This window comes from Dendropsophus ebraccatus, chromosome 5 (assembly GCF_027789765.1).
Source record: "Dendropsophus ebraccatus isolate aDenEbr1 chromosome 5, aDenEbr1.pat, whole genome shotgun sequence".
NCBI classification, from domain to species: domain Eukaryota; kingdom Metazoa; phylum Chordata; class Amphibia; order Anura; family Hylidae; genus Dendropsophus; species Dendropsophus ebraccatus.
The window spans coordinates 112475577-112489351 of record NC_091458.1 but is presented as its reverse complement, the minus strand read 5'-3'; the positions used below and the strand labels follow the sequence as shown (position 1 = coordinate 112489351).

The window sequence follows — 13775 nt, the reverse complement described above, 5'->3', positions numbered from 1 at the left end:
TAGAACCCGATTAAATGAAAATAATATAATAAAATGAAATTAAATAATAAGAAATCAGTAGTTTATCTTATCAGTCCTATTTTTGTCAAAAAATTAACAATTTACTCTCCACATGGCTTTGGACACTGTTCAAGGGAAACATGTATATATCTGTGCAGCCAGTTTCCAGGTGCCAATCACACAAGCATTGCATACCTTCAGTGATGCTGTGTGATCTGGCATCTTTGGGAAAATGGATCCTTATTTCAGAATGAAAGTCACATAGGTGGTCTGTAACACTGTCTTCTCCCACCCCTCTCTGTCTGCTTCTGTATCTTCAGGCCTCTGCTGCACCTCCTCCAGAATGATTGTCACTGGGGTGGCAGACTGAAGAAACAGTAGTGGCTAAGAGCAGAGTGGGCTGAGGCTATGCAGGGTGGGTGGACATTGCTTTAGACCAAAATATTTATTGAGAGCAAAAGGAAGTTTAGTGAGCAGAGGAGAAGGGGTTGTAAAGGGGACAGGAATGTGCCATCCTCTCACCTTGTGTCTTAGGTGTGCCTTCACCGAAGAGCAGGGAAGAGAAGAAAAAGAATACACATTTTTTGGGAACAAGTTGCACAAAGGTCCTTTTGTAAGATACTAGGATCAAAGTAGCTTTCCAACCCAGCCTTGTACAGTATGAATTTCAGAAAAAGACAAAGGCACCAGTTCCAGAAGGGATGGAGTAAAGACAACTAAATCTAGATATTAAAGAAACAGTGACATCTTGGTTTATCCTGTTTCATTCAAAAGCCTCATCAGTGTCTGTCTCCATTAGTGCAAATAGCTAGCAAAGGCATATCAAAACACCATCATCCACCTTTTCTGTACAGGGTACATCCCTACTACTCTCAGTAGACTTACAACAACCACCATCTTCAGTAAAAGCCTATGAAGAATGAAGTTTCCCTGTGGAAGGCCTTCATGCCATTGTAAACATTTAGACCAAAACCATCCCACAGTTTTCCCTACTACTAATCTTTTTCCTGACATCACACAGCATCCCAAACCTGCTTACTGCAAAGCGACATCTGCCACAGGGTTCCCCAGGCAGAATCAGAACATGTATGATACAGACACACACTGTGCCCCAAAAACTGTGTTTGTGCCTGAGAAACTCTGTTGAAAGTTAATGCAAACATTGCTGGGTAAGAGAGACAAGTGGGATTTTTGCTACCTTTTTATTTTTATTAATTAACATTTTCCTTTTTCTGTACAGAAAGAAAATGGCTAACAATACTGCTTATTATTATTACCTTAGTATCCACTACTACAAGTGTCACTGTAAAGACACAGGTACTGGTAGACCTGGACTGTAAAAGTGATGTTCCATGTGTGAGGCGTTAGCAGGCTGATATTGGTAGACTGAAAATGGCTAAAATAACTTGTCCTTATAACCCTGGTATCACCAGGCTGCCACTGCTTGGTTTGTACTTGGCTAGTTAAGGAAAATCTGGGGATCCTAATTTTTCTTTATTTTCTTCCCCCCTCATTTTCTATAATAAGCCATATACAAACCAAGCAGTAGCAGCCTAACATTACAAAGGTGGCAGGGGTTATTTATTTTGCTCATTGGCAGCCTAATAATACTGTCCTTCTACCAACTTAGGTACAAAATGTTTATGAGATACCTGGTTCTACCCAGTACCCCTGCTGCTGGATATTGGGTCAATAATGGATGGTCAAAGCTACAGGTTTTACAGGTGATTTTACAGGTTAATGCTAATCCCCCGCTCTGAACCGCCGTGATCCCGGGTGCCGGGTGTAGCCCGGGACCGCGGCTATTAGTGGGCACGGTCTGATCGCCATGCCCGCTAACAAAGTAATCGGAGGCAGCTGTCAAAGTTGATAGCTGCATCCGATTACCGTATGCAGCCGTTCCCTGGTGTCTAGTGGCAGAGATCGGTCCTCCGGGATGTTGCCCCGGAGGAACGATCTTGTGTCTATAACCTGCCGGGGTCTCTGCCAAAATGGCGCTGACCCCGGCTCGGCACTTGGTTGTTTTCGGATGCAGCAGCCGAAAGCAATCAAGTGCCGATCTCATTGATCTATGCTGTATAAGTATATACAGCATAGATCAATGAGAGATCTGAGTGTATATACTAGAAGTCCCCCAGGGGGGCTTCTAACATATGTGTAAAAAGAAAAAAAAAAGTGTTGTTGTTAGTAAAAAGCCCCCTCCCCTAATAAAAGTTTGAATCACCCCCTTTCCCCATGTTTTAAATAAAAGTAAATAAATAAACATGTTTGGTATCGCCGCGTGCGTAATCGCCCAAACAATTAATTAATTACATTACTGATCTCGCATGGTAAATGGCGTAAGCGCAAAAAATCCCAAAGTGCAAAATTACGCATTTTTGGTCACATCAAATCCAGAATAAATGTAATAAAAAGTGACCAAAAAGTCATACACTACCGTTCAAAAGTTTGGGGTCACCCAAACAATTTTGTGTTTTCCATGAAAAGTCACACTTCACCACCATACGTTGTGAAATGAATAGAAAATAGAGTCAAGACATTGACAAGGTTAGAAATAATGATTAGTATTTGAAATAACATTGTTTTTACATCAAACTTTGCTTTCGTCAAAGAATCCACCTTTTGCAGCAATTCCAGCATTGCACACCTTTGGCATTCTAGCTATTAATCTGTTGAGGTAAGCTGGAGAAATTGCACCCCACACTTCTAGAAGCAGCTCCCACAAGGGTTGGTTGGATGGGCACTTCTGGCGTACCATACAGTCAAGCTGCTCCCACAACAGCTCAATGGGGTTCAGATCTGGTGACTGCGCTGGCCACTCCATAACCGATAGAATACCAGCTGCCTGCTTCTTCTGTAAATAGTTCTTGCACAATTTGGAGGTGTGTTAAGGGTCATTGTCCTGTTGTAGGATGGAATTGGCTCCTATCAAGCGCTGTCCACTGGGTATAGCATGGCGTTGCAAAATTAAGTGATAGCCTTCCTTATTCAGAATCCCTTATACCCTGTACAAATCTCTTACCTTACCAGCACCAAAGCAACCCCAGACCATCACATTACCTCCACCATGCTTAATAGATGGTGTAAGGCATCACTTTTTTCCAGTCTTCCTCTGTCAAATGTCTGTGTTCTTTTGCCCATCTTAATCTTTTTCTTTTATTGGCCAGTCTCAGATATGGCTTTTTCTTTGCCACTCTGCCCTGAAGCCTAAAATCCCGCAGCCGCCTCTTCACTGTAGATGTTGACACTGGTGTTTTGCGGGTACTATTTAATGAAGATGCCAGTTGGGGACCTGTGAGGCGTCTGTTTCTCAAATTAGAGACTCTACTGTGCTTATCTTCTTGCTTAGTTGTGCAACGCGGCCTCCCACTTCTTTTTCTACTCTGGTTAGAGCCTGTTTGTGCTGTCCTCTGAAGGGAGTAGTACACACCGTTGTAGGAAATCTTCAATTTCTTAGCAATTTCTCGCATGGAATAGCCTTCATTTCTAAGAACAAGAATAGACTGTCGAGTTTCAGATGAAAGTTCTCTTTTTCTGGCCATTTTGAGCGTTTAATTGACCCCACAAATGTGATGCTCCAGAATCACAATCTGCTCAAACGAAGGTCAGTTTTGTAGCTTCTGTAATGAGCTAGCCTGTTTTCAGATGTGTGAACATGATTGCACAAGGATTTTCTAATCATCAATTAGCCTTCTGAGCCAATGAGCAAACACATTGTACCATTAGAACACTGGAGTAATAGTTGCTGGAAATGGGTCTCTATACACCTACAGTATGTAGATATTGCACCAAAAACCAGACATTTGCAGCTAGAATAGTCATTTGCCACATTAGCAATGTATAGAGTGTATTTGTTAGGACTAGTTTAAAGTTATCTTCATTGAAAAAGTACAGTGCTTTTTGAATGGTAGTGTATATGCGCGATCAAGGTACCGATCGAAAGAACACATCATGGCGCAAAAAATTACCTCTCACACAGCTCCATAGACCAAAGGATAAAAGCGTTATAAGTATGGGAATGGAGCGATTTTAAGGAACATATATTAACAATGGTTTGAATTTTTTACAAGCCATCAGATAAAATAAAGGTTATACATGTTTTATATCGTTGTAATTGTAATAACTTGAGGAACATGCATAACAAGTCAGTTGTACCCCAGGGTGAATGGCGTAATAACAAATACCCCCCCAAAAAAAGAAATGCATTTTTTTTGTTCAATTTCACCACACATTGAATTTTTTCCTGGTTTCGCAGTGTACTTTATGCAAAAATTTAGCCTGTCATTACAAAGTACAATTAGTGATGCAAAAAATAAGGGCTCATGTGGGTTTCTAGGGGGAAAAATGCAACTGCTATGGCCTTTTAAACACAAGAAGGAAAAAATGAAAACGCAAAAATGAAAATTGGCCCGTCATTAAGGGGTTAAGTAATAGACTTTAGTATGTCTCTGTGGTGTTTTAAGGGATTTTTTTGCTAAATATGCAAGTGTTTTATTATTAATTTTCTATAAGGATGATTTATATTTTTTTCTTTAGAGAACTCTACTTCAGCGTATTTTCTTCAGAAGAATGTAATCGATTAAGGGGTTCTTTTCTCTAAGGGTGGGTTCACATTGAGGAATCTGTGAAGAGAAAGTTACTGCGGATTTTGTCCCTTAGCCCCGCTTGTGGTCGCGAGTGTCTTCGCTCATCCCATGGACTCAATTCTATGGGTTGGTGGATTCCGCCGTCTGCAGAAAGAATTGACATGTCAATTCAGTGGGAATAAGCACCGGAATCTTCCAGAACTTCTCCGCACGGATTCCTAGATTGTGAGCCCACCCAAACTGGCTATTTTTTTTTATTATATTTATGCTACCCTTTGGACAATAGTTGGCTTAAGAGACAACAGTGGAAAAAAAATTGTGCAGTGTATATATATGCTGTAGCTGTGCCTCTTAAATTGTTAGGTAGGCTGCATTGATGGGACACCCTCAATTTTATTTTAGTTGTACTTTTTATTGTTGTACTTATTCCTTTTGTGATGACTTTTAAGTTCTGCTGGATTTGTTATAAGCGTAACTCTAAAAATTTGTGTTAGGAGGTTTACTAAAACAAATCTTTGCACCTGGCCCAGCCAGTGTAGACTTATGTGGTAATGCATGGCATCAACAGCCAGACAGCATGTCAAGTCCCTGCTCTCAAGAATCTGTGGCACTCTATACTACCACCAAGACTAAGTTGTCTTATTCAATGCAATGAGCAACGATAAAAATAGGTACAGGTCTCGTTCGGTCGTTAATCGTTAACTGCATTTCAACCAAACAATTATCGTTTAGATTCGAGCGATTTAACGATAATCTGAACGATAATTGTCCGGTAGAATAGGGCCCTAAGTACTAAGCAGAAAGCAAAGGCTCATTTTAGTTAGTCTACTTTCATTCATTGCCTGCTTAGGATTTAATAGGATACCTGGTTTTAAGGTCATCTAAAAATTAGTGTCACGGCCGCGGCGGCGTCCCGTGTTCCGGGCCACCGCCGCGACCTCCTCCTGCCCCATGCAGCCGCCGGCGTCCTTGTGCGGGGACCCGGCGCTGCTGCTAGTTCGGCCCCTGGGGGCGCCTCACCTCTCCTCCGCTCCTGTCTCCGTCTGTGCCGGCCGGCGCGCGCGTCCCCGCCTCCTAGGGCGCGCGCGCGCCAGCTGTCTCAGATTTAAAGGGCCAGTCCGCCCTTAATTGGTTAATTGAACCTATCACTCCCTATAAATCCCAGCATGCCCTGTCCCTTGTGTTGGAGCCTCTACATGCTTCCCATAGCGTTTGGCCCAGCCCCCTGTTGTTCCTGATTCCTATCCGCTACCTGGTCCCAAGTCCTTGTTCCTGATACCTATCCGCTACCTGGTCCCTAGTCCTTGTTCCTGGTTCCTGCTCCCCTGTCACTCCATTGCTCCTGTGTTCAGCCTGTCACATGCGGTCACGCCTACTGACCTCTGCCAGTACCATCTCCTGCCTACTGCTCCTGTCACGCCTCGCCTGCCGTCACCAGCAACCAAGCCAGGGGTAGCGACCTGGGGGTCGCCTGCCGCAGCAAGTCCATCCCGCCTTGCGGCGGGCTCTGGTGAAAACCAGCGGCCCCTTAGACTCCGCTCCCTGGTGAGGTTAGTGCTATCGCTAGTGACGGTCCAGTGGATCCACTACTCCAGGCGTTACAGTAGGCTCCAACCATGGATCCCGGCGAGGTGCCTGATATCCGCAAAGTAGCCCGAGTGGTCGCCCTACAGGCGCAACAAATCCAGAAACAGTCGCAGCAGATCCAGCAACTCACTGCCGCCTTACAGCAGCATACTACAGCCCAGCGCTCACCACCTCCTGCTGCTTTTTCTACACTCCGACTGGCTCTCCCAAGCAAATACTCTGGTGACTCCAAGTTGTGCAGAGGATTCCTGACTCAATGCACCATGCATATTGAACTTTTAAGTAGTCAGTTTCCCACCGAGCGCTCTAAAGTGGCTTTCATCATCAGCCTATTGGAGGGTAGAGCTCTGGCCTGGGCCACGCCGCTGTGGGACCGAGATGATCCTGTTGCTGCCAATCTCCGAACCTTCCTAGTCGAGTTTCACTCTGTCTTTGAGGAACCTGCCCGTGCCTCTTCAGCTGAAACTGCTCTCCTCAACCTCTCTCAAGGGAGCTCCTCTGTTGGTGACTACGCCATCCAGTTCCGCACCCTGGCGGCAGAATTAGACTGGAATGAGGCCGCTCTAATAGCCACCTTCAAGAGGGGTCTGTCCAGTCGGGTGAGAGATGTGCTTTCCGCCCGAGACCTACCTACCTCCCTGAACGAACTCATCCTACTGGCCACCAGGGTCGATACTCGTTTTTCTGAGAGCGAGGAGGAGGTCTGGCATGAACGGCGACTAGGCCTGTCCCGTCGCCATCACCAGCTGGCGCCAGTCTTCCAGTATCCTGATGTTCCGGAGTCCCAGTCGACTCCTGAGATTCCTATGCAGGTGGAACGGGCTCACCTGACGCCTGATGAAAGACTTTGTCGTCTGGAGCTGAATCTCTGCCTCTACTGCGGTGGTTCGGATCACTTTCGGCTGAGATGTCCCCAACGTCCTCAAGCGTCCGGGAAACTCCAGCACCTAGGTCCGGTGGGAGAGGTCTCCCTGAGTGTGAATGCCACCTCTCCAAGTTTGTCTGTGCCAGTTTCCATCCAGACACCCTCAGGACAAACTCACCAAACTACTGCCTTTCTCGATTCCGGGTCAGCAGGCAATTTTATTGCAGCTACATTGGTCCAGAGATGGAGGCTACCCGTGACACCACTAGCCAGACCCCTGTCTATCTCCTCGGTCACGGGCGAGATTTTTACCGACCATGTGCACTACCAGACCGCACCTCTAGTCCTCCAGGTGGGCACTTCACATCTGGAAAAGATCTCCTTCTATGTCCTGCCCCATTCTTCTTCCACCATCCTCCTGGGACTCCCTTGGCTGCAATTACATGCCCCTAAACTAGACTGGAGAACCGGGAGAATTCTCAGTTGGGGTCAGGACTGTTCCAACCAGTGTCTGAGGTCACCTCAGCCTAAGCATTCTATGTTGTCACCCGAGCCCGCCAAGCCTTTTTCCGGCCTGATGCCACCTTCTGCAGGCAAGAAAGATGGGGAGGCCAAAGGGGGGGGGTACTGTCACGGCCTCCTCCTGCCCCATGCAGCCGCCGGTGTCCTTGTGCGGGGACCCGGCGCTGCTGCTAGTTCGGCCCCTGGGGGCGCCTCACCTCTCCTCCGCTCCTGTCTCCGTCTGTGCCGGCCGGCGCGCGCGTCCCCGCCTCCTAGGGTGCGCGCGCGCCGGCTGTCTCAGATTTAAAGGGCCAGTCCGCCCTTAATTGGTTAATTGCACCTATCACTCCCTATAAATCCCAGCATGCCCTGTCCCTTGTGTTGGAGCCTCTACATGCTTCCCATAGCGTTTGGCCCAGCCCCCTGTTGTTCCTGATTCCTATCCGCTACCTGGTCCCTAGTCCTTGTTCCTGATACCTATCCGCTACCTGGTCCCTAGTCCTTGTTCCTGGTTCCTGCTCCCCTGTCACTCCATTGCTCCTGTGTTCAGCCTGTCACATGCGGTCACGCCTACTGACCTCTGCCAGTACCATCTCCTGCCTACTGCTCCTGTCACGCCTCGCCTGCCGTCACCAGCAACCAAGCCAGGGGTAGCGACCTGGGGGTCGCCTGCCGCAGCAAGTCCATCCCGCCTTGCGGCGGGCTCTGGTGAAAACCAGCGGCCCCTTAGACTCCGCTCCCTGGTGAGGTTAGTGCTATCGCTAGTGACGGTCCAGTGGATCCACTACTCCAGGCGTTACAATTAGGTTGTTTTTCAGACCTTTGAAGATATCTATTAGGAGTACATTATTGTGTCACACCTTGAACCCACCAGGGGATTCTCACATTTAATCAGACTATACGATACATTTTTAAATTTTTTATCTGCGATATACAAATAACTGGCATTACATTTCTTTAGTTACGCTCCTAATCCCCATGTGAAAGCACAGGGGTGAGACAGATGGGTAATTGAAGCTTTAATAACTTAGAATTTTTTTATTGGTTGGAGCACCTGCATCACAATGTAGCAAAAATACAGCAAAAATAGCCAAGATCCTACGATCAGTACCTATGACAGCAACAGATAACGTACAGTACCTGCATCATTTAAACAACACTGCAAACCTCACTATTCTCCTTAGAGATAATGCTTTCTTTTTCACAGCTCTTAATTGATTTTTTTAAATGTAGTTTACAAGATCCTCCTTGTCACTCATTTTTTTCTAAAGAGTTGGTAAAGATTTTTCACAAAGGTCATTTAAAGAAAAGTAATTGCTCCTCCATTTTCTTAAAAAAAAAAAAAAAAAACAGTGATCACAGTCACTATTGCACCTATACCAGCCTGAAAATTAAACCCCATTAGCAGCCAAATCGAGAAAATCGAATAAAATGATGCCAAGTACTTCTCTCTTGTCTCTTGGAGTACTATTCTTTGTCTTGTGTTTCACTTTGTATATTTTCCATAGTTTGCTGTTGCTACTCCCAACCAATTAAAATAATGGTATGAGTATTGTTAGGGGCCTACATACATCACCATATGGGCAAACTGTGTAGCTGCCATGTGTTGCACTTTTGGAATCAGCCCAAGGTTTGTAAAAAAAAAAAAGTCTTGGCACCATAATAGAGAGCCCATTTGCTATGGAACCACTCTCTTCTAGTTACACTACTGACACATTGCCCCATTAACATTGCATAGATTTGTAGAATGTCTCTTCAAACAGCTAATCCTATTAAGCATTTTGGAGTTTTAGAAACACAAATACACATAAAAGATTGCCACAGAAAAAGACTACATGGTCAATCTTTTCTTCTCCTATAGTGCTTTTTTTTATCTTACATAAGAACACATCTGTGCATTCAGTCATGCATGTACGTACACACACACACACACACACACACACACACACACACACACACACACACACTATTTTTAGATAGCAGTCTAGACATGTTGTAGGCAGCTCAGGTGACTTTTCTGAAAGAAGCTAGATGGGTGAGCAGAGGAGAAGAGGCCTATATTTATCCATCCTACTACATATCTGAATTTGTGTACTCCCTTCCTCTCCTGTCTGCCCTGACTGTTGATCTGTATCAACTAACCAGCTGCTGGCTGAAGAGAAAATTAATATTACAGGATTTTTTTTTCTTATTCCTTATAACAGAAATTGTCTGTGTCTTCCTATGCAAGTATATAGTGAGTCTAAGGATATGTAACAGTACTATGAGTAGCACTGGGTTAACCCCTGGTTCCCTAGTGGTAAAGTCCATAATTGAATCCCACCAATGTGGGTTTATAAATTATAACATTTATAAACTATATCTTGCAAATGACTTTAGCATATTTTGTGAGCTGTCAAAACAAAACTATTTCCATCCTTTTTTTTTCTTTCATTGTGTATTCTTTAGCCTTAGAAATATTAGCAAACACTTATATTGGGAACATGCATATGGAGTTATATGTAATGGAGTAGTTAAAGGCTATTCAATATATTGTGCAATAGACTACCTCCCCATATAGATATATGCACAAAAAAATAGTGCTGTTCCTCCTTATAAACCAGTGTGATGGAAACAATGTGCAGAATCAATAAAAACTGTGAGTTATGAGCCAATGTGCATAGGGCCTTAGGGAAACTCTATGTTGCAAGTAGAGATGTTTATCTTCAATATTTGCAACATAAGAATTGCACTCAATTATATTGAGTTTGAGGGTTGCAGATTACAGGTTTATTGTGCATATCCTTTTTTGTATAAAGAAAAAGGATAATGTTTTTAATTATCTATTTCATTTTATTTGTAATGGATTTTTTTAGCCTTAATTATAAGCAAAACCTACTAGAGAAAACTATGTAAGTGCTAGTTACATTCAAGCATACAAGCATTTTTTGCTGTAGTAAATATATTAATCAACTATTATATTAATATTAAACATAGATAAATTAAGATTCAAGGAGAAGTCTGGCAATTTTATGAAAGAAAATGACAGCCAGCAGGGAGGAACATAATAATAATAATAATAATAATAATAATAATAATAATAATAATAATAATAATAATAATAAAAAAAAACACTACATATGTCTCCCCGGGACCCCCAGAAGTGCTGAGTCACGGGCACCTGAACCCTGGAAAGCACTTTCCCCACAAGTTCTGATGTTGTCCCCACTCGGGGGTGTGGAATAATCACCTGCATGATGCATTGCGCACTCAGACAATCAGTGAATGGAGTGGCATTCTGTCCAAGTTACTGACCAGCTGAGCGGGCAGTCCATCAACCAGGTCGTGATATTCAAACAGCATGAGATCTCATAGCCTGGCAGGGGCCAAGCCCTAAAGAGGCAAGGGAAGAGGTAAGTAATGATTTTTTAAAAAGTTATATTATGTTTTCCCCCTGCCCCTGCCAGAGGTCTTTAAAAAAATATTATTATTATTTCTTTCCAGAAAATCAGTTGCTGACAAATATTGTAAAGTGTCTAATAAATGGCAAACGTGCCTTTTTTGGATGACTAATTTGGCATGGTAGAGGAGAGCACCACGGTACCAGGGCAAGATAGGCTGGTGATTGTGCCAAGGATGATGACTTTATTTGCATAATAGCAGCATTTAAAATTAGCCAACTGCTGCAAGACTGTCATTTCACTATGTGTAACTATAGTCATGTTTGCGGGGATTTATCATCAGAGTGTATTGTGTGTGTGGTCTATTGGTGCAGTGTCAGTAATAGACTGGTGTATTGAAAGTGCAATGTTTTTGAGTATGAGGCTTATTGCTGCATGCAAAATTTTGTGCAACTAAAAAAAAAAAAAAAAGGCTCAGGTATGTATGTAAATCACTTACCACTAGAGATGAGCGAACCGGGTATGGGTTCGAGTCGATCCAAACCCGAACGTTCGGTATTTGATTAGCTGGGGCTGCTGAACTTGGATAAAGCTCTAAGGTTGTCTGGAAAACATGGATACAGCCAATGACTATATCCATGTTTTCCACATAGCCTTAGGGCTTTTTCCAAGTTCAGCAGCCACCGCTAATCATATGCCGAAAATTCGGGTGTGGATCGACTCGAGCATGCTCGAGGTTCACTCATCTCTACTTAGCACACATTCATTTCTTTTACCCTGGGAAACACACCACCCCTTGTGAGAAGTTAGTTTAAAACAATTTTGAGCCAAATACAGAAAAGTTGCATGTAGTACATTAGGTGCAGACTATGTTCAAACAATGATTGTTTTCGGCTACATTTTTTGACGGACAATATTTTAAGGCAAAAATATGTTTGTATGTTGAAAATTACAGCTATAATGATCTAAATACACCTGTATTTTTGTCTCCAAATGGCAACCACCCAAAAAAACTACCAAAAGCAAACAAAGCCTTACAAGATACCTGTGGCTGTAAATGATACATACAAGCAGTGTCAGCATCAACTATGCGGTTGTACAAACTTTTCCTAATTTTTCCTCCCCCGCAGGGGAAAAAAGGTTGTCTTTAAGTTACAACTGCAGGATTCCAGGGGTGGGACAGTGAGATTTATAAAGTCACCTGTTTTCATAAGGATGTAATTAATTTGATTTATTTACTGCTGTTATAAATTTTTTACTATACTATAGATGATGTTATTATAAACCTATTATGAAAAAGTTGAAACAAGCTATTGTTATTTTGAACTCTTTTAGTGCTCTTCTGTTTCTTTTTGCTAACAAAAAGATTGTTTGTTTTGCAGACCGGATCTGTTTGAGTGGAATAGTGTTCTCTGCCAACAATCTGCTGTTCAACGGCTGGATCATGCATTCAACACTGCCCAGCAACACTTGGGAATCGCAAATCTTCTTGATCCTGATGGTAGGTAAACAGGCTTGTGCTTTTAACTTTCATTAACACTTATAAACTTTCCCTGCGGTAATGATGCATTATGCTAGAAGTACTTTGTATGCAAAACGAGTGCCGTATAAGGTCTTGTGGGACATACTAAGGGCGATTTGTCATCTTCTCTTGGTATTGTTAATTCACATACATGCTTTCAGGAGCTCTTCTCTTAATTAATGTACATTATTTCTTTTACATGTGTAATTTAAAAGTAATTTGTAGTCATTCACACAGGCAATACAAGAAAACCCTTTCTGAACCCAGCTTGTCTAAGCCGTTGACTGCAAATGGCATGTAACAAGAACAATGCCACATTTATTATTTCTAAATTGCTAAAGGTTGATCACAGAGGGAGTTTGAAGTCTAACAACCTTGGAAAATTATATATTTTCCGAAGTGGGCAAAAGTAATTTGGCTGCAGGGACAGTCTACCAGTCAACTTTCTACACTTTACAGTATGTAATCTGTCACTTGGTATTGAAAGGAACAAAGAAAAAGCATAAACACAAAATAAATATAGGGCCAAAGGAAGGTATTTCGAAAAACACAGACTTTGCATTTGCCAGAATAGAGTTCTGCTTTGTGTACCTTCAAAATGTGTTGGTGGTTGTTAGATTTGTTGGATAACAGTATGAAAATTACAAGATCGATGATTGCTCCTAAAATACAGGAAAGCACTATTTCTGTATAGTTCAATTGCATTTTTTATGTATTGCTCAAATCTTTGATGCTTTCTGTTGATCTATGCAGTTAATATCATATTTGCATAGCAAACTACTTAAAGACATTAAAGTGTTACTGTCGTTATGACTAAATCAATAGGGCATGTGAAATAAAGCATGCTTGCAATTTACTTGTTAATCATACTTTAAAACAAAGCTATACTTACCTGTATCTAGGTCCAGTCTCCTGAAGGCAGCTTTTTAGTCTTGTGCTGGTTGAAAAAAAGAGTTTAATCATGAGAGACTAGGTCGCGGCCAGTACAGAGAGTCACGGGTCAATCTGTCCATCAATCAAATGGCTGCCTTTTCTCTAAGTGTACAGATGACCTAGGAAACTTGGGACTTACTGCGGAAAAAAACCCATAACTGGCTTTATTTCATATCTACTGTTAATTAAGAACTTGAAAGTTTAACAACAGTGACACTTTAAAGCAACTCTATATTCACCGACCCACCCCACCAAACCGCTAGTACCATCCACTTTATGATAGTAAATCTTTATTGGTGGTGTCTTTTAAAATGTGCCTGGTGCCTTGGCTAGAACAAAAAATAAACTTTTAAACTTGAAGCACTGTGTCATACTGGTGTTGCCTAGAGTGTCTTTGTCTA

The 13775-nt window shown here is 42.7% G+C and overlaps 1 protein-coding gene across 11 annotated transcripts in view; it reads left to right on the top strand.

The window, feature by feature from the left end:
* Window positions 1-13775, top strand: part of DMD (dystrophin) — a 1858252-nt gene that overhangs the window by 438029 nt on the left and 1406448 nt on the right. For all 11 annotated transcript variants that reach the window (XM_069970999.1, XM_069971008.1, XM_069971005.1 and 8 more), the window contains exon 7: window positions 12302-12420. In XM_069970999.1, coding sequence (XP_069827100.1) covers window positions 12302-12420 — 119 coding nt within the window. The remainder of the gene's footprint in view (window positions 1-12301; window positions 12421-13775) is intronic.